This window comes from Alligator sinensis, unplaced genomic scaffold (genome assembly GCF_000455745.1).
Source record: "Alligator sinensis unplaced genomic scaffold, ASM45574v1 scaffold682_1, whole genome shotgun sequence".
Taxonomy (NCBI): domain Eukaryota; kingdom Metazoa; phylum Chordata; order Crocodylia; family Alligatoridae; genus Alligator; species Alligator sinensis.
This window is the reverse complement of record NW_005842011.1, coordinates 776285-802922: the sequence shown is the minus strand read 5'-3', so window position 1 is coordinate 802922 and position 26638 is coordinate 776285. Positions and strand designations below refer to the sequence as shown.

Here is a 26638-nt window from a genome sequence, read left to right as displayed (position 1 = left end):
CATTCCTGGTCCCCCATCTCTTAGCTCATCATCCAGTTGCTCTCTTCCCTCCCACCAGTGACCCAGTCTTAGGCCCAGTCTGTCGCTGGTATCCTTCACCCTTCCACTTCATGGTTCTTTCACTTAAGCCCTTTGCTTAGTGAGTCCTCATTCTCTTCTTGTTCTCATTTTCTTGTCAGATTTGTCTTCTCTCCTCAGTTCTGTCTCTATTTCCCCCTTCCACAGGTTTCTATTCTAGTCTCCTTGTCCTGTAGTACATTTGTTATGGCATCTATTTGGGAGGGTAGGGAGTCCTGAATTCTGGACACTATTCTCAGGACTACTCATGAATGTTACACCAAGTAATCACTGAATAAATTATAGTTTGGGGCCAGTTGGACAAGTACAAGGTGCAATCTACATGCCTGGGTAATATTGAAAACCAGAGGACCTAGAGTTGAGGCAGCAGCTGAGCATGGGATTTTTGGATCACCATTTTAGAACTAAATTTTGCTTAATTCTCATCTAAACATGGCTTCTAATTTTGGTTGCCTGCCTCAGTTTCTGCAGGGCCCAAATTAAGGCATGGAGGGTCTGATTTGAGTGCTGGGCACTCAAAATTTCATCCAAAATTTGGCATCCCAAAAATGAACCACTCAAAATAGAAGGCAAAGTTCTCAATTACTTGGCGCATTGATTTTAGCATGTGCAAAATGGGAACAATGTCCACATCCCATAGCAGTGTAAGGTTTGTTCATGAAATTCTGTGAAATGCTAGCATTGGAAGTGTTCTAAGCATTGTTATCATTGTGAATAAGAAAAAGGCATTAAAAATATTGGACATTTTTGGACTACAAAGACACAGATCACATTGTGGATAGTTATAAATATCCATCCCTTAGGCAGACTTCATCCTTGCATTTTCTTGTTTGCCTATCTGCCACTTTATGGAGCCTGTTTACTGCTGAAGTCCCGAGCTGAAAAGTGGTGGCAGATAGCAGATGTAACAATTAATAACCTGTCAAGACTGATGGATAGAATAAAAAAAAAAGATATTCTCACATAGATCCCCTGTGTGTTTTTCTTCCCAGTTCAGGGCACAAGGGTCATGAGACACACACTGCTTCCCTGGAGAGAGACGAAACTGTCTCATTAGTGTCTATCTTTCATGACACTATGACGCTGTCTTTACGATGTTAACTCACCTGTTCTTCTCCCAGAATTCTGAAGTGATGAAGCTCTTTAATCAAGGAGTCTGGACAGCCAGCTGTTGGAAAGAAACAAAGAAATGCACGTTAGAATTCACGGCTGGTGGGGTTTTTTTGGAAGGGAATATGCTATATATAAATGCACAGAGGATAGGATGCAGAGATTACATTAGATAAAAATGAGATTACAAGAAACAGATTAGAAAGATTTGTCATGGTTCTCTGGGCATCAGAACACTAAACACCATCTATCAAAGAATCCTACCGTATTTCAGAACATGCTTCCTAGAATGCTTTGAAAGATTATTTTCCCTATATCTTAGCCCTTTCCCTAAAAGACTACAAAGTAGAGAAAGTAATAAAAAGGGCAATACCTTCTGCCAGCTCTTACATAAAAGAGTGAATGCACTGTAATTAGAAAAACTCACTTCAAAATCCTGGAGCTGAAGAAACCTGAATTCAGGCCCAAACGCCATGTTGTTGGCCCCATTTCTAAAAGTGATGCAGGTCTTCCTTGATGCCCTGAAGACTTTTACAGACTGCACATCACTTAAATTTTGGCTTTCTCCAGGATAGTTCACTCAGTGTATATAACTATCACCCCAGAGTATAACATGCAAACCAAATAAAAGGGAGAGGAGACACTTACCAGGCTTTTACCACTGCATTAAGGCTAGATTGCCACAGGCCTTACACATTCCTACAAGGGAGTCAGAAGGAATAAATTTCACTGCATCCATGTCCCCATGCCTCACACTTACAGCTCTGCTCAGGCTGCAACTCCATTCAGATTAGTGAGAGCAAAGGCTACTTTACTGATGCTCACTTAACTAGGCATGGAGCATGAAGGACTGGCAGGGTATAGGAGCAGCTTTGCTCACAGACTAGGGTATCTGGCTGTGCAAATACACGAGAGTGGAAAAATGCTGCTCTATGAAAAGAAGAAAAGACCTCTGTAAGAATTAAATCAGGGGATTTGCTGGGGAGGAATTAAGATTTTCTCAACCTGCCCCTGGGTCGACACAGGTACAAAGAGTTACAGCTTTGCCTGCAATGACTAACATTAGTAGGGGGCAAAGGAATTTGGACAGATATTTTTTTTAGGATCTGTGTCAGCACTGTGCCTTTACTGCTATAAACATCCAGCAACACTCTTAGATTTGGTCTATATTTAAAAGTTTTGCCAGCATAGCTATGTTGTTTAGTAGGGGTGTGCGAAACGGGCCCTATTCCTTTCAGATTAAGATTCAGCCCAAATTGGGGACAATGATTCAATTTGTTGATTCAGATCACTGTCCCGGATTCAATTAGGCTGAATCTGAAGATTTGATGCTGATTCAGAGAATCAGTGATTTGGCCATAGACAGAACTCTAAATGTTTTTTCTACATACCTCGAGGTACCAGGTGCGGCTCATGAACACTGTGATGTTGGGGCAGATGGAGCATCGCACAGGAGTGCAGGGGGCCCCCGCATGCTTGGCAGTGAACCTGGAAGTGGAACGGAGGTACAGACACAGGAGGCACCAGTCGCTGAGCATGGCGAGTGCCGGGAGGCCCCCCAGCATGCTCTTTGGCAGGCCCCCGGGTCTGCTGCCAAGCACACCGGGGAGCCCCTCCTGTGCTCCTGTGGGATGCTCCATGTGCCCCAGCACTGCAGCATTCACAAGCCATGCCTGGTACCTTGAAGTACGTAGAAAAAACATTTAAAGCTGTGTCTATGTCCGAATTGTCGAATCTTTCCAAATCTCTTTGAATCAAGGGTTCCAGTTCAATTCAGAGAGATTAAAGGGTCCTCTGATTCGATTCAGAGTTTTGGCCACTGAAGTGGGCTGAGTCTCTGCTGAACGGAATCAGGGACTAAGCTTTGCACAGCCTATTGTTTAGGTATGTGGGTAAAAAGAAAATCACATCCTTAATCAACATAGCTGCATCTGGTATAGATGCAGTTATATTGGTAAATCTATAGTGCACTCCATTCAGGAAACTGCTTTAAGCTATGCCAGTAAAGAACTCTGATGATGGTCTAAGCTCTTTTTACTGGTAATGGGGGGATTTGGGTTGCTAGTATCACTCTAATGCAAACTGTTTTCAACACAGACAAAAACAAAAGTGTTACACTTAGGGAAAAATAATCGAAAACACAAATACAGAATGAGAAATAATTGGATGGGTGGTAGCGTTGCTTAGAAAGATCTGGGGGTTTTGATGGATCACAGATGTGAGACAGCAATGTGATGAAGTTGAAAAAAAGGCAAATGCAATTTTGGGCTGCATTAACTGGAATACCAACGTAGATATACCAATTAATAACCTGTCCTATTTTTGTACAATTCTGGGCTCAACATTTTAAGAAGGATGCAGAGAAGGGTCTAGAAGTGGGTAATGCAAATGAAAAAGGGGTTTTAAGGCAAGCTTTATAAGGAAAGGTTGAGAGAAGGCATGTTTAGCTTACGGGAAAAGGCAGTTGTGGAGAACCTGATACCAATATTCAAATAACTGAAAAGCTGCCATAAAGAGGGGCAATACCTTTTCTCTCTTCCTGCAAACAGTAGGATACAAAGCAATGACTTTACATTGCAGAAAAGTAGATTTAGTTTAGATATCACAAAAAGTCCTAAGTTTTAGAACAATAATTCATTGCAATAGACTGCCCAGGGAAGCTGTGGTCTCTCTTTCATTGGACGTTTTCAAGAGGAAGTTGGATAAGCCTTCGAGAGGGGTGATTTAGGGACAGCATTCGTGTATTCATACAGGCAGTTGAACTGATGACCTTTGAGGTCTCCTCCAACCATATGATTTTATAAGGTTTTAACATACAGCAAGTTCTCAATTAATAATTTGTCTTGTCAAATACAACCAATTCATCTAAATTAATAACAACAAATTTCTTCCTGCCCAGGACTTAATCCCTACACACAAACAGGCAAGGGCACATAAAACCTCAATTGAATTTCAAAGTGGATGCTCATTCAGCTCTGTGATCCTTTCATATTCATTTGGTCTTTTGCATCTCTTGGGTTTGTAACTCTATTTTCATCTTTGGCTCTTCTCTCTCCATTTTACCTAACATCCAGTGTCTCAGTACTTCGTTCTGATATACCTCTCTGCCATCCTTTACTTACTGTCTCTCCACCAGAAACACTTTTTTATGCCTTAGCTGTGTCTCACCTTTCTTTTTTCTCTCCTTTATGGCTGGTATTTAACTCTCCACCCTACAATTTATTCAAACTGTGAATGCATCAATCACTCCAATGACATCACTACTTCCTTGAGTCAAGGCTTGATTCATAGCCCATTAAAGTCAATGGAAAGATTCCCATTGACTTGATAGCGCTTTGTATCAGACATTACTGAATAACACTAAAGCTTCTTTACCTCACCTTCAAGGCCTTGTCTAATTTTGCCCCATTTAAATCTCTCTCATTTTTTCCTCTATCATGTTTCTTTTTGAAAAGGTCTGCAGTTGTCACACAGCAGTGGCTGAGATTCTAGGCACAGAGGAGCATTGATCTCAGACACTCCTGTGAAGAAGCTGTTGGCAAACATAATCTTTTTAATAGTGAGAAAATTTTCCCGTCATTGCCCATTTGTCATTCACAGACTTTTATCCTAAATACACTCACCCCTTCTCCCTCTTTCATTTATGTTGCCCTTACACTTGGAAAAGTCCAAACACCCTCTCTCTCTCTTCCTTCCAATTGTTCCTTCCCAAGACCCACTTCATCCAGAAATTCATCCTATTTTATTCTCATCATCTGTAATTTCCCTGCTGTTCCTTCTATGATTCATGTTCTTCTGCTTCATCGTTGTCTTTCCTCTCTGACACTGTAAGCTCTTCAATCAAATAGCATTTCTTAGTCCTAGGAAAGTTCTATGTAAAGATATGATACTATACAGTTATTTTAATCTTATTATTAATATTTGCTTGGCACTTCCCCTCTTTTTCAGAGAAGATTTTTTCTAATAGTTTGTGTAATCCAGTTTGAAATACCTCCATGAACCAGGCTTCCCTTTAGGTTTTGGAAGTTCATTGCACAATCAAATGAACCTTAAGATCAGTAAAATCAGAAGGTAATAGCTCAGTGCCAAAAACATCACCACTGTTGACAAACTGGTAGCTTGCAAGTGGCAGAACAGAAATTATAACTGTATTTAAAATTATTATATTTAGATATATTTTAATTTGCTCTTGTTAAAAGGACTTTAAATTCTTATAGACCTTAATGTTGCTGGAATGAATGAATTTTTATAGTAGAAAACAGAACAAAGGAAGAAACTTGTCTCCTAATAAATAGACCAAGTTCAAAGTCACTTATTGTGATTTCTCTTGAGACATTTATGGATTTATTGATTTGATTTAAATTTTTTTCTCTAAATGGGTCTTAGCAAAACATACTGCAGTACTACATTTGTTTCTGCAAAATGTCTCAGAGCTTTGAAGAAATTTTCTTACCCGAAAGAAAGCTGTATGCAAGTAACCATACCGTGAACCAAAAGGAAAGAGTTTTGAAAAATATATTTTACTGAAGAGCACTGAAAAGCCATGAATCTTCAAATAGTTTTTATTTTTAATTTCCTTGAAAATTATCAAAGGGTAAGCCTGGTATCCATTGGGTTCACTGGCAAACCATTAATGCCAAAGCTTGAGGAAGAAAAATCAATATAATTTCTAACTTTCTGAAGTGCTCCTGGCATTTGCCACATGACACAAATAATCTGCACTTTGCAGATTTCTGCCGTTTTGTGTGGAATGCTTTGAGGATTAATTTCTTTGTCCTCCGCCATACAGAATTTTTAATGTGTTGCCGTTTCAAAAGTTAAAGCAACTTTATTTCCCTCCTTTTCCTTCCCATTTAACTAGGACTTCAAATATGAAGTCCAGACAAAATGAAAGGGCCATGTAAACATACGTGTAACCAATAAATAAATGAATAAATAATTTAAATATAAAATGTTCAAAGGCAATGAGGTAAGAGCATGAACAATTGCCTGTCATCAGAAGCCCAAACCATGGATAGTGCATCTGCAGGCTGGTAAATCAACAGTGAAAACATTTATTAGTCCCTCTTTCAATTCAGTTAAGATCTATATGGTGTGCATCTACATATATTCATCGCAATGACCATACACACTTTTGATTACTGATGCAGCAGAACATGGTCTAATGAATATGCAACTGATGTGAGTCTCCATGCTGTCACACTACTGGCTTTACTGACTTCAAAAAAATTATGCAATGACTAGCAAATTGCCCATCAAGAATGAAGGGGAGTGGGGGCAGGGGGAGACGGAGCCCTGCACTTAGCCCCGTGCCGCTCCGCCGCTCCGGGTCTGGTGCCACTCGACTCCCACTAAGCAGCTCCGGGTCCAGCACCGCAATACCCCCTCTCTCCTCCCCCACAACTCTCTGACGGCCTAGCCCATGTCCACCTCCCTCCTTCCCTGCCTGTGGCCTCCCCCTCCCTGCCAGCTGTTTCAGGGGTGTCAGGACTGGGTGGTGGTGGGACACTGCCATTGTGATCCTCCCCTTTTGCCCTCAGAGAGGTGTGGGGAAGCCCCACTGCTTGGAGAGCTGGGGCGTGTTTGCCGCCACCACAAACTTCCCTGGCAGCGGCTTGAACTTGGGTCTGCGCAGCCCGGGCCATGCAGCCAATTGCTGCCTGCCCTCTCAGCAGTGCATGAACAGTTGCCCAAAAATGTTACGGACAGATGCACAGAAACACAGACAGAGAGACTAAGCCTTTTATTATATTAGTATAATGTTAACATGGCAGCATAGAGAACTGGTCCCACTCTATATGCCAGGGGTGGGCAATTATTTTGGGCAGAGGGTTGGTTACCAAGTGCTGGCAAGCCTTTTAGGGCGCAGCCAATTGCTGCCTGCCCTCTCAGCAGTGCATGAACAGTTGCCCAAAAATGTTACGGACAGATGCACAGAAACACAGACAGAGAGACTAAGCCTTTTATTATATTAGTATAATGTTAACATGGCAGCATAGAGAACTGGTCCCACTCTATATGCCAGGGGTGGGCAATTATTTTGGGCAGAGGGTTGGTTACCAAGTGCTGGCAAGCCTTTTAGGGCTATAAGGGTAGCCCTGCCCCTTGACAGGTGCCCTACCCATTGGTCACCATATTGGGACTGGAAGTCCCACCCCCTAATCTCTTCTGACCTTTGCCACCAGAAATCCCTCCACTTGCCTCCCTCCCCCTTCTCTCAGAAGTACTCCTTTCAGCAAGGGTTTGCCATCTTGGAACCAAAAACATACCAAATTATATTCTAAAAAATCAAGCATTTACTACAACATTCATTAATTTGATTTAAAAAAATATCTGTGCCTTGATTTACATGTGTTTGTGTAGTGAACATAAAAGGGATTGCACAATAGCTTAAAATAAAGACTTACTCTTGTATATTGTAGGGGGTTCTGGGGGGTGGGTATAGGTTTTTGGGGTGTGGGGGAAGCTGTTGGTGTGTGTGTGGGGTTTGTGGGGGATAGATAGGCATGGGGGGTATGTATGTGAGGTGAGGGAGTGCATGGGTATGTGTGTGGATATGTGGAGTGTGGGTGGGTATGGGGTTTGTGGGGGATGGTGAGTGTGTGGGGGATTGTGAGTGTGTGGGGGGGAGGGTGGCTGGAGAGGGTAGTGGCATGTATGAAGGGGAAGGATTTTTCCACATGGCAGGCAGAGCACCCCCAGCGCTACTCCAAGCCCAGGCTCCTTAGTCCTATCACTCCTGGCTCAGGGGCACTTGTGCAGCCCCATGCTCCCACTCACAGCCACTTCCCCCTCCATCTGCCACCGCTGCCCTTCTGCCACTTCCCTGTCCTTCACCCCCACTCACCGCTCTGGCACCATGTCCCAGCTGCATGGCCGAGACCACAGGATGCAGGAGGAGCTCGACCACCCTGGCTGGCACTGCACAGGTCCAGCTGAGAATTACAGGGGCCGGGCCAGCTCCTGCTGCATCCTGCAGCCTGGCACTGCAGGCAGGAATCATGTGGCACTGGAACAACTGGTGAGGGGTGGAGGGGAGTGGTGGCAATGGCAGGCAACTGGCTGCAGTAGGAGGGGCAAGTGGGAGTGAGGGGGTGTGTGGGTGGGAGCACAGTGACAGCTGGGCAGGAATGAGGAACCATGCCAGTGTCCCAGAGCCAGTGCTGGTGGGGCCCAGAGTGGGGTGGTGAGAGCATGGGGCACAGCTTGGCTGGGGTCTGTGGAACCAAGCTGGGTTGTGCCAACAGGGAGAGGGGGAATGGCCTGGCTCCAGAGCCCCTGCTGGCCCATGCCCCACTCTCCTGCTACCCTATTCTGGCCCCCACTGGCCCTGGCACCCACCCCAGAACAGTGGCACAGGCTCCATGCTCCTGCCCAGTTGTCACTGTGCTCCGCAAGCCCGCTTGCTGCAGCTTTCAGTGCTTCTCTACCTGTGGCTGCAGCCACTCTTCTCCATCCCTTGCTGGCCACTCCAGTACAATGTGGCTCCCAGCTGCAGCACTGGGACCACAGCAGCCAGCATGGCCTGACTGAAGACTGGGGTGATTGCCCGTGGTCCTCCCCTGTTTCCCCCCACTTCTTATGTGGATTTCCCCCAGAGCAGGGAGGCAGGAACAGCCCCAGGGGCCCAGGCCAGAACCCTCTGCTCCAAACGGGGCTTCTGGCTGGGGGGCAGGGGGTGGTGAGGCTGGGCAGGCCTTGCTTGCTTCTGCAGTCAGTTGATCCTGCAACTTCCCCTGGGTCCTACTACCCCTGGCTCCTATCATCTTTGACAGACAGCCAGGGGCAGATAAATATAAATTTTCTAAAATTTTTAGGGGCTCTGTGGGCCAGATAGAATGCCCTGGTGGGCTGGATTTGGCCCATGGGCCATATTTTGCCTGCCCCTGCTCTATGCTAAGCAAGCAGAGACCAAACATATGAATAGATGGTACACAGCTAGAGGCTTCTTTTAAAATATAGCTTTAAAAATTGGCTAAAAAATTCTTTGTTTTTATTCTAATGCTCCGTAACATCCCAGATTATTTGCTCTGATAATTTGATTTTTTTTTTATTCCCACATCATTTTGAATGAAATAATGACATGAAAATACTGGGAGAGCAGCATTCCTGAGTGAAAGGTATATTTTAAGTTACAAAAATTTACATTCTCAGAGCTGCCATTTAATTTAATTTGGCATTCTCATTATGAAGGTACTTTCAATTACCTCATATAAGAAGGAGATATCTTCAAGAAAAGAGCAAAAAATGGGAAGTTTAATTTATTCTAACATCATAAATCTTCTGATGAGTGTTGCTATGAAAATACAATGTCAGTTGCATTTATAATTAAACTATGATTTCAGCTTTCACCAACTTAATTGCTCAAATCTTTTCATTTTTCCTCTGACACAATTAGTCCCTGTTTATTCTTACTCAAAATTATTGCTTCATATGTATTTTGTTCACCAGGGTCTAGTGGCTGGGAAATTAGAACACTGATATTATGTAAACTGGCAAAATACAAGTCACTTGTTTCTTAATAAAGAACTCATCCATCATGTAAAACAAATGGACAGTCATAAACCTTTATACTTTAGACCGCTCAAAAAGGAAAATACTTTTTCAAACGTTAACATCCTAAAAAAGAAAGTGTTTCATTAGTACAGTGTTAAGTCTGAAATGTTACACCAAGAAGTCAAGAAATGTTGAGTGCATGGTGCTCTACCATGGTGTGTGGGATGGCATTAGATTGATCAAGATGAGGATCTAACAAATAGTTTTTATAGTTCAGTTCAGCTCAGCCCAGCCCATTTACACACAGACTCATGTACATGTTATACAGTTTTATGCTAAGAAACATATATTTGCCCTGCAGTGTGCCAAAGGAGGGTCCATGCAAAGAATTCTGAACCAAATAGGCTCTGAAGCAAGGCAGAAGATTAAGATCCACAAGGCCAGTAGATATAATGGTACTATTAGCCCGTGTGTGGCCTCAGGCAGTAGCATGGTAGTAAGAGGTAAGCTGCAGCTCTGTTTAATGGTCTTAGAGGAAACAGGTGGATCTTCTCACCTAAAACCAGCACCACACCAAGCCTACAGTACACAAGTGAATACTTTCAGGTGAATTCTGTTCCCAGATGTACTGCATGTATGTATGTGTGTGTGTACACACACCCCCCCCACCCCCAGGCTGTTACTAACACAATAAGATTTTGAAAATTTGCTTCATCTTGTTTTCTATGTCAACAACACATTGCATAGCAACTTTCCATGGAAACATAGCACTTTTTTTCTTTTTGCATATTATATCAGGATGCTTAGGCTCCCAAACCAATAAATCACTCAAGCACTCGCTTAACTTTAAGCGCATATGTAGTTGTAAGGTGCTTGGCACCTTGCAAAATGGAATCTTTAAATTGGTGTATACATAGTAATTGGTACTTTCACTTGCATAGGATTGATTTGCACATGAACATCTTTCAATTTTGGAAAGCTCACATTGCTCATTGTGGTCTAAAATCTTGAAGTTCTAAGATTCCAACTTCCCCTGCAGGAAGAGAATGCTGTATTAATATATATGTTGTATATTTTACCATATACTGGTATTATCTGTCTGCATGTCCATCTATATCAATACAGATACATAAAATCAGTAATACACCTAATTATGTCAATACTAGCACCAGTAGCGCCAGCCCCAGTACCACATAAATGAAAAAAAATGATGCCTGCTACACAACTGTTCATAAATGAAGAACCAGACAAATTCAGAAGCATTAAGAGTATATATGAAGTTAGGGAGACTATTAGAGTGCCCCAGAAATGACGCACCGAAATAGACACTGGGGGCTTGGTCAAGTGGACATGAGCGTACCTGTCACATCAGACTGGGTGAATGCAGACAAAGAGGAAACCCATAAGTTCCAAACAGCAAACATGGAACGTTTGCTCAATGACACAGCAAAGTGAAGAATCAGCTGTGAAATTTAAAAGGGAAAAAATACTGTTGACATGTATCCAAGAAGTAAAATGGAAGGGCAAAGAAATTAAAGGTATTGCAGAATACTGTAAGCTGATTTACCATAGATAGTCAAGCAGGCAAAATGGGATAGAGACACGAAGGACAAAGTGATATGAATGGAGAAGGCCAGTGACAGGTCTATATCCATCAAACTAGCACTCAGAAGCAGTATGATAAATGCTCTCTGTGCATACATACCCCATTCCAGGATGTGTCAAAAAGGAAATGATGAAATTCTGGGGAGTGTGAAGATCTCCAAGAATAAGTTATTGTCAGGCCTGATCATTACAGCCATGTGGGGAGAGGCTGGGGTCTACATAGCTGCTACCATGGTGGGTATGGGCATGCTGGGGTCTACATAGCTGCTACCATGGTGGGGCTGGGCAGGGCATTAGGAATGATTAAAATGAAAGCATGATACAGATGGCAGAAGCACCCAAATTAGGCATGATGAGTACCCTCATCATTAAGGCAGACAAGCACATCATCATCTAGGAAAGTGGAGAGTCAGTGAACCAGCTGAATTAAAAAATATAAAGGTATGTAGGAGAGTGCATAACCATGCAGTAAAGATTGATAGTTGTGGAAACGTATAGGTAGAAGCTGATTAGTTACAGAACAAAGCAAAGTGCTCCAAAAATCAAATGGTGAAAGCTGAAAGAGAACAACAACAAAGATTTCAAATGCAGAGTCCTGGAAAGTTTAAGAAAGGTACAGCAAAACAAGTATATCATTGAAATATGGATTAACAAATGCCTACAATAGGTTGTGGATATATGTAAAAAAAAGTTGGTGATCAGGAAAAAGAGGAGGTTCAAAGTAAAACAGGACATTCAAGAAACAAGAAAACTGTAAGAAATATAAAATGGGCAAGGAGGAGGCCAAGAAAGAGCCCTGAAAGATCTTTATTACGGATTATAAATGAAGTTGAAAAAGAAATAGTGACTGGCAAAGGCTTGAGCAAGCCAACCACAGGTACTGAGGAAATGCAGTACATAAACGATGAGGGAGGCGAGATAGTGACAGAATCAGGAAAAAAAAAATCAAGGGCACATGAAGCAATTAGAAAGATTGGATCAGATTGCTCGCCACCGGGGGATGGGGAGTGGGGCTCTGTGCGAGGCTGCCTGGTCCCAGAGGGGGACTCCTTCCCCTCCTCCTCCTCCTCTTCCTCCCCCCATGGGGTGGGGAGGGTTGGCTCTGTTCAGTGCTGGGGGGGCTCTTTCCCCTCCTTCTTCCCCTGCCCCCCCACTGCTGCAGAACATGGAGGGGGGCTCTGTGCAGTGCGGCCGGCTCAGCTCAGCCTGGAGGCGAGGAGTTGCTGTCACTGAGCTGCAGCCACTGGGGGTGGTCCTGGCCCTGCCCCCACCCTTGCCCCAGCCCTCGCCCCTTGTGGGTTCACAGTGAGCCCCCGTGGCAGGTGGCTGCTAGGCTCTGGGCCTGCCGGCACCTCTGAGCCGCCCAGGTAGCCTGCTGTCTGGCCAGCCACCACCCATGCCATCTGGGGCAGGATATGCTCACTGACAGGGCTTAGCCTCCCTGTCATGGAGCCACAGCTGCTGGGGCTGCCCCTGCCCCTGTGGCCTGGGTGGGCCCTGCTGTGTGGCTGCCTTGGCTGGGGCTAAGCAGGGCTGGCTCAGGTCACAGGGATGGGGCCACCCCCAGTGGCTGCAGCTCGGTGACAGCCAGTCCCTGCACAAAGCCTGGGCTGACCAGGCAGCACTGCACAGAGGCCCCTTTCACACCCCACAGCAGCAGGGGAGGAGGAGGGGAAAGAGCCTCCCACAGCACTGAACAGATCCCCTCCCTGCCCCACAGTGGGGGAAGAGTCCCCCTCTGGGGCCAGGCAGCCCTGCACAGAGCCCCCCCCCCCACAGGGGGGGGCAGGGAGGAGGGAGGCTGTTCTGCCCCAGCTGTAGTCTCCAGGTGGGGGGTGGGGGGGAATTAACCACCTCCCTGCCTCCTTAGCATTACTGGGGCCATGCCAGAATGGCTACAGTCCCTGCTGGTGGGATGGGGGGAATAAACCCCGTCCTGGGCACTGTTTCAAAGGCTGTTGCTCCTCCCCATCCCCTCACTGCTCCAGCCATGGGACGTGGCCAGACACTATCCTGGCATGGCTCTGTTAAGGTGAAGGGGATAGGAAGGGGGTTAATTCCTTCCTCCGTCCTTTCTGCCCCACAGCTGGGGTCTGCCAGTGCTGCTGCCCCCTCTTCCTATGCCAATCCCTGCCCACAGACAGGCAGATCCCAGCTGTGGTGGGAGAGAGGGGAAGGAGGGAAGATTTAACCCCTTCCCTGCTTAATTTAACTTAATGGGGCCGGCCAGGGTCTCACTATACCCCCGCCCCTGCTTGGGCTAGAGAGCAAAGGGGTGGGGCCAGCCCTGCTCTCTGGAGCAGAGAACACAGTGCAGCCCAGAGAGCATGCTGGGATGCTGGGAGACTCTGGTTTAACTTAAACCAGGACATAATTTGCATAAACCAGTTTGACCCAAATCAGTGAAGTGTGATACTACATTCAACCAGCTTTATCTTAAACCAGTTTTGGCCACTTTGAAACTGGTTTATGTGCATTGAACCTATGTTCTGTTATAGGTTTAAACCAGTTTTTGATGACTTAAACTGGTTTATGTGTAACTTCTGTCCCTTGTCAAGAAGGTTAAGTGTTTCAGAAGAGATATCTCAAGATTCAATATATACCCCACCCTATATTCTTGGGGGAAAAAATGATAACAGAAAAATCAATGTTTTCAATGGAATTCTTGCTGCAGAATAAAGAAACCATGCCCAGCAGGTGAAATTTTTAGTGTATAACAAGCAAAATTTGTTCTAAATGGAAGAAAATTGCACTTTTTCCATGATTAGAAGACTAATAAAGAACAGCAGTTTCCTCTCAGTTTCTAAATAAAATAAGGTTTGGTCTGAGTACTAAAATGAGAAATGTTTCACCTTTTTTGTTAAAAAATAATTAAAAAGGCTTTGAAATAAAGGTCTGTAATGGAAAGGCCAATGCAACCAAAACTATAGCATGGAAATTAATGACAGGATTACCTATTTGTTAGCCATGTCATTTCCCCAGTTTCTCTTCCAACCTGTTCAGCTAATTAGAATGCTGATGTAAAAGTAAGACACTTATTCTGCCCATGTCTTTTTCAGTGAAGAAGAATATTGTGTTTGCTTATGGGAGCAGACAATGATGTCAAAATATTTAGTGATTTCATTGCACTGATATTAATTACATGTTTTGATGTTTCAAATGACCTTTTTGCATCCACAGCATTTATGTTTATGCAAAGGGGAAGTTAAAGGAGAACTGTGTTTGGAAAGCCCCAGTTCATGCACAAATATTTTATGCAAAAGAGAAATAAGAGTCACAAAGAATATCAAGTGGCAGGTAATTTATATACAAGATATAGTCATTAGGTACAAAAACCTATCTTTAAATACTGCCTATCTGGGAGGTGTAAAAATTTCATCTTATAAAGCCCACAAAAGATGCCATTATAACTATTTGCACAATCTTTTTTTACAATCTTAATGAGCAATAGCTTTGTGTTAATAAAATCTTGAGGATTTTTCTGGCTCCTTTAAATGTTTCTTACACAATGCCCAGCTGCTGGCTGGGCTTTGTCATGGCTTGAGCTAGAGGGGAGGGTGAAGAGCAGAATGGATCCCCCTCGCCTCACAACCCCCCACCCCAACAACTATCCTGGCTGGGGTACTGAAGGCAGACAGCCTGCGGTCCTCCATTCCATGTCCCCACCCTCCTGCCCCAGCTCTGGTCACAGCAAAACCCAGCTGGCAGCTCTAAGCCAGAAGCTGCACGCTGTTGCTGTCAAGATGGTCAGGCTGGCGATGGGGGAAGGCAGCCCTCCCTCCTCACCCCTGATCCATGCCTCTTGACAGCAGCAACACATAACTGCTGTTTCAGCTTTGCTGTAGCCTGAGCTGGGGGAGGAGTAGGGCTGGAGAGGGGGGCCAGTTTGACAGCTTCCTGGGAGGCTGCTAGAGTACCCTTGGTTGCCAGCCAGGGCTGGTGCAGGCAGGTTCGAGCTCCGCTGACCCAACAGGTGAATGCCTCTTGGGTCAGGGTATCTGTAACTCGTAGTGCTTGGTAAAGCATCACGAGTTAGAGTGGGGCCTTAAACATCTGTAGACACCCTCAGTCTCTCAGTCCCTCCAAGCAGCTACATTCCTATTCCTTTACTTGCCCTATGCTGTTTTCATGGGATGCTAGCAAACCCCAGGTGCTTTCAGACTGAATAGCTGATTATCTTTACTCAAATTCCAATTCTTTTGGTCTGTTGTGTTTTGGTGTCTGTTCATTGTAGACTGGAAAGGCTATAATTCATCCTCAAAAAAGTTTTAAAGGCAATAAAACTGAATACAACTTGATTCAGAAGGATTGAGACAGGGCACTTCTATATCAAAATGTTTAGCTAATCACAGAGCATCTGATTTTTTTTCTTAGATGATCTAATGCCTCTTTACTACAGATCAATTTAAAACTGTTGGCTAGAACTCATTATTGGTAGCATTCAGGCTTATGGATACACAAAAATATTTAAGAATTTGTTTTGTAAATATACCGTTGACTGAGGAATTAATCTACTATTGCAACCCTATAACACCCAGTTGTTTGATGCTGGCCCATGTACAGTGAATCTAAAGAAATATCATGGGTAACAAAAAATAAAAGAGGAATCACAAAATTGTGCTTGTTTCTTGGCATTATGAAATTGTCTGTAACCTTAGTTTCAGAAGTAACATTTTTTGGTCCCTAATACAGAAAAGAAAAAAAAACTGTGTGCGCAGGAAGGCATAACATTTAGGCATTTGAACAATATAGCTTTATTTTATTAAAACTTATGAGGGGTAGTTTTTTCAAAAGTATTCAGTTGCCGCATCTATGTGTGTGCTTTACCATGGAGCTGATTAATTAGCTGCACAGTAAAATGTCACCATCTTCACATGAGCCTGTATTAGAGAGCAGTAAATTAATTCACTCTGCTGCAGGATAGTGCTCTTTGGAACAAGTACTACCCTACAGCAGAGTAGTTACATGCACTGAAATTCACGTGTAGACAGTGACCAGGGCTGGCTGGGGTACAAGGGTGCTACAGTGCAGTAGCTGCCTGCTGGCTAGCCCTACACTGTAGCACCCTCGTGTCCCAGCCAATCCCTCTGCAGCATGTTGAGCTGGAGTGTAGCAGCCCTAGGCCAGCAGGCTGACCCCAGGGGCTCCCTGCCAGTCTGGGGCTGTTCTTCTGTGGCTCACTGTGCTGCAGTCCCATGCACAAATGTAAATGCTATTATGCCTGGGAGAAAAAAACTCCAGCACAAACTGCAACAGAGTTTATTGCTACATGCTAATTGCATGTATAGATGCACCCAGTGTTGACTTAACTTTTCTCCCATCAAAAGTAAGAGGAGTTTGACCATCTGAAAAACCAACTCTTCAGCTTTACAATCATCCAACTCTAAGTCAGGCATTTCACCAACCCATAGTTACAAAGTGTCTTGCAAATACAAGGGTATATATTCTGAGTTTAATTTCTGTACGTGGTTAACAATCTCCGTAGCTTTACAAATTATGGGCCAGTATTCAAGGTGGTTAAACTGGCATAACTTCAATGATGTCCAGGGAGTTGTAAACGTTCATACCAGTTGATAGGGCTGTGCAAAGCTTTGGATCGTGATTCAGATTCAGAGATGATTCAGATTATTTGGAGGCTGAATCTATGAATCTGAATTGAATCACTAGAAGCTTTAGGCTTTCTGAATTGATTCGGAGCTTCAGCCATAGGGTATAATGGGGAATCAATTAAATATCTATAACTTTGTTGTTTTTCGGCTGATTCAAATGAAACTTGCAGGGGTGGTAGCCTGCCAAGTTTCAAGGTGATAGGCACAGGGGTTCCTGGGAAACTGCAGCTCAAATTCCTGAAAGCAAAACTCATGTCATGTGTGTGTGTTAAGCCAGAGTGAGGTAAAAACTGCAGGGATGGTAGCTCTTGCTCAGGCCACAAAGACTGCCAAGTTTCAAGGAGATAGGTGCAGGGGTTTCTGGGAAACTGCACCTCAGACTGCTGACAAGCAGAACTCATGACATAGGTGACACTGCGTGTGTTAAGACACAGTGGGGTGAAAACTGTGGCCACAAAGCCTGCCAGCTGTCAAGGAGATAGATGCAGGGGGAATCTGGGTTCTGGGGCCCTGCACCTCTGGCCAGAGGCAGGGAAGACTTGTGACATGGATGCTTGTGGGACTGTGTGTGTGTTCAGGTGCACCCTTCCTGGCGCTGGGGCCTCTGCACAGCATGGCAGTGTGCCCCTGTGAGGCCTCCTCCTCCCCTACAGCCTCGGTCTGGTCCACCACTATAAACGATAGCAGGGCAAAATAACTTAGCTGGCTCAACACCAATAGCACTAGCAGCATCAAAGTGGGGGGAAAGGGGGATGTAGCAGCGCAGGTAAAAGTGCAAGGGTACCTGGGGAGTCAGATGTCCAGCAGGATGCAGCATGTCAGAATTTCACTGTCTAATCTATACTGAGTCCATGAGTTTCTGTACCTAGGAGGCTGATGAAGTACAGTTTATAGGCCCGGCTGTGAAAAGTGGTTTGTAATTTGTTCCCTCTCAGGATTGGGCCTGAGATATTGGAGGCAAAGTATTTTTTTGGTGAGGAATGTGCCCCCGCAGGTAGTTGGGTATTGTTGTCTTTGATAGATATGACTCCCCAGGTACCTCTGCACTTTTACCTGTGCTGCTACATCCCCCCAGCCTGTCCCTCACCTATTAACGCCTCCATTTCCATTTTCACTGACTGGCTTTCTTCCCTGAATTGTGTGCCAGGCCAGCTTCTGGCTTCTTTACTATTGCTTCCATCCAGGAACAGGAGACACACCAACTGCATGTACTTCCTCAGCCTGACAAAGGGTTTTTTAACCCGAAAGCTTCCTAAGACATATTTTTCTAACTATTTTGTTTTTTTCATAATAAACATAAAAACACAAGATAAGCCATCACAACTTGACAGCTGGCAGGCTTTGTGGCCATAGCAGGCCCTAGCAGACCTGCAGTTTTCACCCCCCTGTGCCTTGACACACACAGTGTTACCTATGTCGAGTTCTGCTTGTCAGCAGCTTGAGGTGCAGTTTCCCAGGAACCCCTGCACCTATCTCCTTGAAACTTGGCAGGCTTTGTGGCCTCAGCAAGAGCTACCATCCCTGCAGTTTTCACTCCACTGTGGCTTAACACACACGTGACGTGTTTTACTTCCAGGACTCTGAGGTACAGTTTTCCAGAAACCCCTGCACCTATCACTATGAAACCTGGCATGCTTCATGTCCTCAGCAGCAGCTACCACTCCTGCAAGGTTCATCTGAATCAGCTGAAAAACAACAAAGTTATAGATATTTCATTGATTTCCCATTATACCCTATGGCCAGATCTCTGAATTGGCTCCAAATCGATTTGAATCTCCGAATTGAATTGGCCAAATTTAAATCAGCTGAATCTGAATCCAAATTGAAAAGCTGCCTATTCGCACAGGCCTACCAGTTGATACATTTTATTTGTGCTTTGATTAAGATCCCCTTAATATGCCAGGTTTTCTATTAAACATACTCTCTTTCCTTAAACAGATCCTCATTGCATTGCTTTATCTACATCAAGAAATTGACCCACTATTTACACTAGTATTATACAGCTTTCAAGCCTAGTTTAAGAAACAAATTGTCTCCATAATATTTCACTGGCAAGTTGGCTTCTTTCTCTGCCTGAGAGAAAGTTTATAAGTCACATTCTCCAGAGATATACATCCATCCAATCTACTTTTACATTTCAGAGTTAAAGTATATATCTTTCCTTCCTCATTGATACTTTTGTTCAACAGCTTTAGGGTCATTTATTTTTATTTTAATGGAGTCTTACTAAAGCCTGATCCAAAGCCAGTTAAGGTCACTAGAAAGACCCATCCCTTTTTGTGATCAAATCTTTAAAGAGGCAAGTAAAACAAGCTTTTTTCCAGGAAAGTTTTCTGAAACTTGCTCCTTTGGACAGAAAACCTGCCCTTTCTGAAGATTTCCCAGATACTTTGCTTGTATAAGAGAATTGGAGAAGGTTACATTTTTTTGTCTGCAAGTATTTCTCTATTTCAAAATAAATTAGGAACAGAAAAGGCACTGGATCTAAAGTGCTTGTGCAGTAACTCTGCCAAACAAGTTGCATCAGACTGGAATGGTTCAAAGCAATGTCGTGAAGTTCAAATACTGGCAGCATATACAGTATATCAGCTATATTAAAGGAAAGTCTACTGGACTGGTTTTCTCCCCACTGTATTCAGGTCTAGCCTTCACTAATGGCACCAATAGCTACCATTTTTATTATAATGATGCTTTGAATTACCATATACAGTGAATCACGGTACCCATTTTCTGCTATAATTCTTTCTGTTCAATCTTTATGACAGAAAATAACAATAGAAAATGCATTTTGCCTATTCCTTGTCCCCCACCCCACCTCTTTTTGCATAAAGCAATAGTCGGAATAGACTTGGACACGCACTAGTTACTTCACAGCATCATTTTAATCCTGAGTTGCACCATTTCAATGTTTGTTATTTCTAGAAGTTTGACTGATATATTCTACATGATTATATGCTGACATACCCAAAAAGCTCTTCAACATCCACCATCTTCTAAATACTATTTCAATATTGACTCAGACCATATATGGCCAGAATGGATCCCATCCCATCTCTAGGCAGATAAGTATGCTTACGTGCCTAAGTGTTCTTATAATTCACCCTGCTCAAGCCCTTGATAAATGGATACTACTAAAAGGTTGTGGGGGGGGGAGGGGGAGGTTGTCCTCCCATCCCTTTCTGCTTTTTAGCAACTAATTCTTAAGGAGAAGATGATTTTCAGGGACTTGAACTGGTGGATTACAATTGTTCTTAGGTGCCTAACTCCACTTAGATACAAAATAGGTTGAACAAGATCTGGCAATAAGTAATCTAATCTACAGTAGAGTTAGCTGACTAGCAGCCTCCACCATCTAGTAGTTGGACCCACCAATTTCAATTATATTCTCACATTCATCCACACAACTTCCAATGAAGTCAAAGAGCATTCTGCTTAAATACTGGAGGACAGAACTAAGTTCATGTTGTTCATCCTCAGTGAAAGCTTCAGTGTCCATAAGCATCAAATCCAGTCATTGGTCTCTAAAGGAACCTTTATTCCTTCTAAGCAATTTCTAAACTTGTCAGCTGGAAGTCATTATTTCCATTTTGTAAACACATATTGCAGATGCGATCCCTTATGAATCACTTCTGATTTTATAGTCATAAAGCCTATTCCTATAGGCATGTGGTTCTTGATACCATAGGCACCTAAAAAAGTAAATGCAAAACTCATCCTATTATCAAAGCATATTAGTTTTGTTTTTCAAATTAAGATACAAAGGAATGGTTCTAACCTCCTTTGCCTGGAGCACATAATACTTCCAGCTTCATCTACATAAACTTTGTTAGTGTGAAAATCTCATCACAGGAATCTGGGACTGAAAGGAGCTCTGCACTGTTGGTATACTAGGTTTTAGCACAATCAGCTCAATTCATGAAAGGTTTTTTCATCTTTTATTCAAAAAGTAGTAGAAATCTCCAGAGCAAACTCTGTTCTCTTGAATTCAAACCTTCATGCTGGCACTGGCCTTTGATGATGATCAGCCCTTTTCAGAAAGCAAGAGAGAGGTCAGGGGCTTTTCAGCATGTGGTAGGGACTTTATAAGAGTGGAGATTGTCTTCTCAGAGAAAACCCTAGTATTATTACTACTGAATAAAAGTCAACACATGGCAAAAATAACCACATAAAAAATTCATTTCCTAGTTATTGAAGGGCATCTCTTGAAAAAGACTGTAATTTTCAAATGCCAGAATTAAATACGTGAAATAGACAGGACACAAAAAAGGGGCGTCAAATAGAAATTAAACAGAAGTTCATATAGCAGGTTTTCAACTGATGGCTTGATAATAAAAGTCTATTGTAAAGCTCCAGGTGCTGTGAATCAGATTTTGAGTGCAAACATTTCTTTTGTTGTCACTTAAAACTTGGATTAAAAAACTGCCCATGTATAATTCTGGGAAAGAGAGCTAGAGGAAGAAAGAACCATCATCAGCAAGTTATGTTGCAGGAAGTGCCCTTGTCACAACATGTTGCATCAAGTAAGGCTATAATGTAGCCTGTGAAATGTAGAATAAGCCACTGTGGCCATGTGCCAAAGAATAAATATACATTTCCATCCCTTCTAATTACAAAGCCTGTTGTAAAAAGAAATGAAAATTCACTTTTATAAATAGGTCATTTACTGTACCCAGTACATAAGAGGTTAATACATCATGTTCACAAAAAAATAGAAGAAAGAAAAATCCCAATCAAACATATGCTTTGCCACCAAAACCCTCAAAACAAACCTCCTACTAGAGAGTGGAATAGCAAATAAAATTCAGACACCCAGAAATAGCCAAGCTTTCTCTGGTTACTTCTGGATTTTTTTCCTGAGATATGACATCACTGTACAAACAGTACATAAAAGAATATAGTTTCTTTTGTCTATGCATCATTTATGAGCCCAACACGAGTCTTTCACTGAGAGATTAGACAAATATTTAAATTGCTACATAAATGGTTCAGGCTATAAGTGAAACAAGCAGAGGCTATTCTAAAAATAAAAGCTTGTGGACAATAAACCCTTCCAGCCGAGAGAGAATTTTAAAAAGCCATGGAATAAGTGATGTAAAAAAGCCCACCGCAAATATTTATACAAGTGACTATGGGATTTTTCTCCTTTTCAAAAAGAGCTTACAGAAGATGACCACCTGCAGAATATTCAAGAGTGAAGATGGTGTGTACAAGTGACCTGAATTTTTTCATGCTGTTGAATTCTTAACCTAATAGCTATTTGTACAATTTCCCTTCCTCCTCCTCATCAGCAATACGTATTTATATCCCATCGTCCTCTATAATAGAACCTGGCAATGTTCCACCTTTTGTGAAATGAGGACAGTTTTGCATTTCACCTTAATCAAATAAAATTAGGACAGGTGGTAACCCTGCAGGCAACATAATTATGAAAAATGTCTGTGTTCAATACAAACTGTCCTTCCAGCCTCCCTGCCTAATAGGACATCATTGTACAATCTTTTTACATTTTACTGGCAACTCAGAACACAAATGCCCACAGAGGACCAGATTCTGCTCTCACTTTTGCCAGTACAGATCCAAAGAAACCCCAGCAAAGTTCCTCTCTATTTATTCTTTGTTCTTTACTATTTGTTCCTTTCTATTTATTTATTAAGATACTCTCATGGACCCAGAGGGACAGACTTCCACCTTCAGCTTCCTCTGTGCAAAAATGAAGCTTATTTTTTACCTATGGAGACTTTTTACCATCTTTAATTTTCCCTAAGCCTGAGGAAGGGTGTGTGCGCCTGAAAGCTTGCAGAAAAAGATTATTTTTTTGTTGCGATTTCTTAGTTGGTCTAATAAAAGGTATCATCTCTGAACCAAGAGTTCTAGAGTTTTGCATTTCTTTTTTGTCTCAGACCAACATGCCTACCAAATACACTCCTTTTTATTTATTCTGGCATAAGTAGGAGCATATGAGTTGATGTGGTGCTCCAAGCACATAAGCTGATGTGGGGATGAAAACTAAAGCTAAATACAGGTGATATTATAATTCTGAATTATAATATCACCTGAAAATTAAGTCTCTCTCTAGTAAAGAATAATTCTAATAACATCGTCCTAGACATGGTAATCCTGCATTCCTAACCATAATTTGTGTTTCTGCTATTAAAAAAATCCTGACAGGCATAAATACTAGAGACAGTTACTGTTCCTTTTGGACAAGCCGGAGACATGGAAAGGTTTCAGTCTTCCCCAGAGTTGGACAGTTAAGGATTTTCCTGATTTTACACTGGTATGGTGGCATGGCTGTTGAACATACCATTTGTAATGAATAAGGGGCTAAACAGATTTTATATAAACTCAAAATTGAATGCAGAACTCCATTCTATATTAAGGGGATAATATAGCCAGCTTCATTTAGACTATTACTCCTCAGAAGACACCCCAAGCACTGCAATAACAAATATTATATCAAAGATGCACTCAACAACAAATGCAGTACGAGTCTCTGTGAGGCAATTTTTCAGCATGTCAGAATTATAATATCACTCCATGGAAACAAATTAAGCAGCACAAGCTTGGCTGTTGGGATCACTTTATTAGCAATGCAGTGTTATTTCATAAAGAATGCATTGCTTCAGATGTGTCAATGAACATCAAGGATGGTCTATCCATTTTTATGGAGCACAACTTATTATTTGCATATGAAATAAACAAAGCACTTTAACACAGGGCTCTCTCTGCAATGTGCTTAAAACATTACTGAAAACTGATCATCTTTACTGCTCACCTCAAGTCTATTCCAATTTGGCTTTTTATTCAAGCAAGTGCAATATTTAAGAGACTTCCCAAAAGCATCCATTAAGGAACACTGAATATTTGCTACCTGATGAATATGTATCTATTTGAAACACCTGCTGAACTCACCTGGAGAACTTTGAAATAACAGATTCCATTTTCTGATGATTCTGGTTAGCATTACCATATTGGATACACATGTAAGCTTAGTTCTGTCTGTAGCAGGACCAGGGCCCCAGAAATGGCCGTGATGCCCTGCTCCAGCTCCTAGGTTACCCTCTTTCTTCCTTCACGTGCCACACATTTGTTGGAAAAATTTGAAAAAGGGAGGCTGTCCCAGGGTCCCTGAATGAGCTTTTCTCCATGTTTGGCCATCAGGTCCTTCCTAAACCCTGCTGCACACAGTCCTGTCCCTCACACCAAGTGTACCCTCCTGGTCTATCCATGCCTCTAGGGCATATGCCACCTTAAGGGTTATTCATGTTCTTCTTCTGCCCCTACAGCCACACCCATGCCTCACAGACGTTAATGGTTAATCGTTTCAGTGAGCACCTTGCCCTCAATACAAGGTCTGCCCTCTGTAGGCTACCACAATGTTGTCAGGGCTTTGGCCTTCCTGCCCCCTGCCCCTTTCCTCTAGCTGCTCCCCCTTAGCCTAGGCCCACTGTGTTGGACCTGGCTTCTGGGCAGGTCCAACAAGGACAGCCCCTGTCTTGTCCTTATCAGGCTTTATGTCCCTGGCCGTGTTTCCTGCCCCTCTCAGGCTCTGGGTCCCTGGCCCTAGTTTTGCACCTCTTGGGTTGTGGCCCAGCCTTCCTTGCCTTAGACCACCTCAACTGCCTTTCCAGGCTCAGGTTTCAAACCCTATAAACTTCTGCTTGTCTGTCTCTTGAGCCTGGCCCCTGGCAGGGCTCAAAAACCACATGTGCTCCTCTGGCATTAAAAGTGGCCTCCTCATCTCCCCTTCTAGCCAAATCTGGTCCACTGGTAGTCCATTACAAAATAAAAAAGGAAAATGTAAAATAAACTCACTCCCCTTCTAGGGCTACTCCCAGTGTAGATCTAGTCCCTTTCTCTCTCCAGCAGGGCCCATCCTGCCCTGTCCATGGTCAGGGCTTCACTGGCTCTCATGCCTGCGTGCACGCCTATTTATTCCCTGGGCCCTGCCCCTTCCAGCCATTCTGGACTGTTAGCTGGATTGAACACAGGGGCTGCTTGTTAGTTCCAGCCCTGCCAGCTGTCTTTGCCTGGGCCACAAAAACCTTTCCCATAAAGGGTCCTCATTAAGCCTGTGCAAAGCTGCCAGTATTCGATTTGGATTTTGGTGATTTGGGGGACCGTGATTCAATTTAGTGATTTGGATCACTGTCCTGAATCAATTCAGTTGAATTGGATTCGAAAGATTCGGCGCTGATTCAGTGTGATTCGGTGATTTCGCCATAGACTATAATGGGGAATCATTAAAATACCTATAACTTCGTCTTTTTTTGCAGAATTGGATGAAAACAGCAAGGATGGTAGCCTCTGCTGAGGACATGAAGCTGGCCAAGTTTCAAGGAGATAGGTGCAGGGGTTTCTGTGAAAGTGCACATCAAACTGTTGAAAGAAAAACTTGTGCCACTTGTATGTGTTAACTGGGTTTCTGGTTGTAGCTGTGTTGGTCTAAAGAACAGGCAGGCAAGGTTCCTTGTGTAGATGTGATATCTTTTTTTAGACCAACTAGTTGGAGAAATATATCTTAGCAAGCTTTCAGGTTTAAAAACCCTTCGTCAGACTGAGAAAGCATCTGCAGTTGGTGTGTGTGCAATTTTGACAGGTGTGGAGCACGAACTTAGATTCCCGCTCCTTCCCCAGAATTTCCCTGACTATGGCACTCAGCTCCCCTGGTTCCAGATCTAGCTCCTCCTCTGGCCCTGGGAGGCTCATGCTGGGAGCTGAAATTGTGGAGGAGACTGTCATGCTGGTGCTGGTGGCTATTTCTGGTGTTAGTGGAGGGGGCGGGGCCAGGTACTGTTCCCCCCTCCTTGCTTCCACTGGCAGCAGAAGAAGGTGCATCTAAGTTTGGGCAAGGGGGAACTTGCAGCTCTTCCCCTACCCCCTCTAGCACCTCTCTCACCCCTATTAGAAGATCTGACACCTGCCTTTCCAGCACACTTCATAATGTTTGCTGTGCTGGAAAATGTGTATGCACGTGTGTGTGTGTAATATATCTTCTATCTGTTTAGTGTGTGTGTGTGTGTGTGTGTGTGTGTGTATAATATATGTACTTTTCTGCACAGTGATGGATGAGACACTGCCAGGGAAAATACAGCTTTGTTTTTTAAAAGTGTGGGGAAACAAATAACAAGAACAAGTAAGAGGATTTGGGGGGAAGAATAAATTGAAAGGAATGGATTAGATAGGGATAAGTAGAGGGATTCTAGGCAAGCATAATTAGTAAGGTGTATCCAATCCTTTCCAAGAAGAGAGACTAGCAAGAGGCTGACTAGGAAGCCAGCCACTGCAGCCAGTACCTTTCACACGCTGTTGCTTCCAGTCAGACAGCTCACAAAAGGCAGAGAAAGGCTTCACACAGAGACTTATATGCTGTTTCTATGTCCCTCCCCCAGAGCACTGTGATTAGAAGGGAACTCAGGGAAAGATCACAGTCACTGGCCAGGTACAGATGTCAATATCAGAGCAGTCCTCCCCCCCTCCCTCCCCCCCTTTCCCAGTTTCTGTTTCCCCACAAGACTGCCTTCCAAATCTCTGAATCGATTCAGATGCTTCAAATCAATTTGGAGCTTTTAATGGGTCTCCCAATTTGATGCGGGTTTGATGATTCTGCCACTGAATTGGGCTGAATCTTCTCTGAATCGAATAGGCAACCGAAGCTTTGCACACCCCTGGTCCTCATCAGCTCTGGCTCTGCAGCCCTCCCCCAGTAAAAAGGCATGCATATTTTATGTACATTTCTT

The 26638-nt window shown here is 43.3% G+C and overlaps 1 protein-coding gene across 1 annotated transcript in view; it reads right to left on the bottom strand.

Annotated features, from left to right (window-relative positions):
* PRKN (parkin RBR E3 ubiquitin protein ligase) overlaps nt 1-26638 on the bottom strand; it is a 939557-nt gene that overhangs the window by 229669 nt on the left and 683250 nt on the right. The window contains exon 8 of the mRNA XM_014519112.2: nt 1185-1246. Within this exon, the coding sequence (XP_014374598.1) occupies nt 1185-1246 (62 nt within the window). The remainder of the gene's footprint in view (nt 1-1184; nt 1247-26638) is intronic.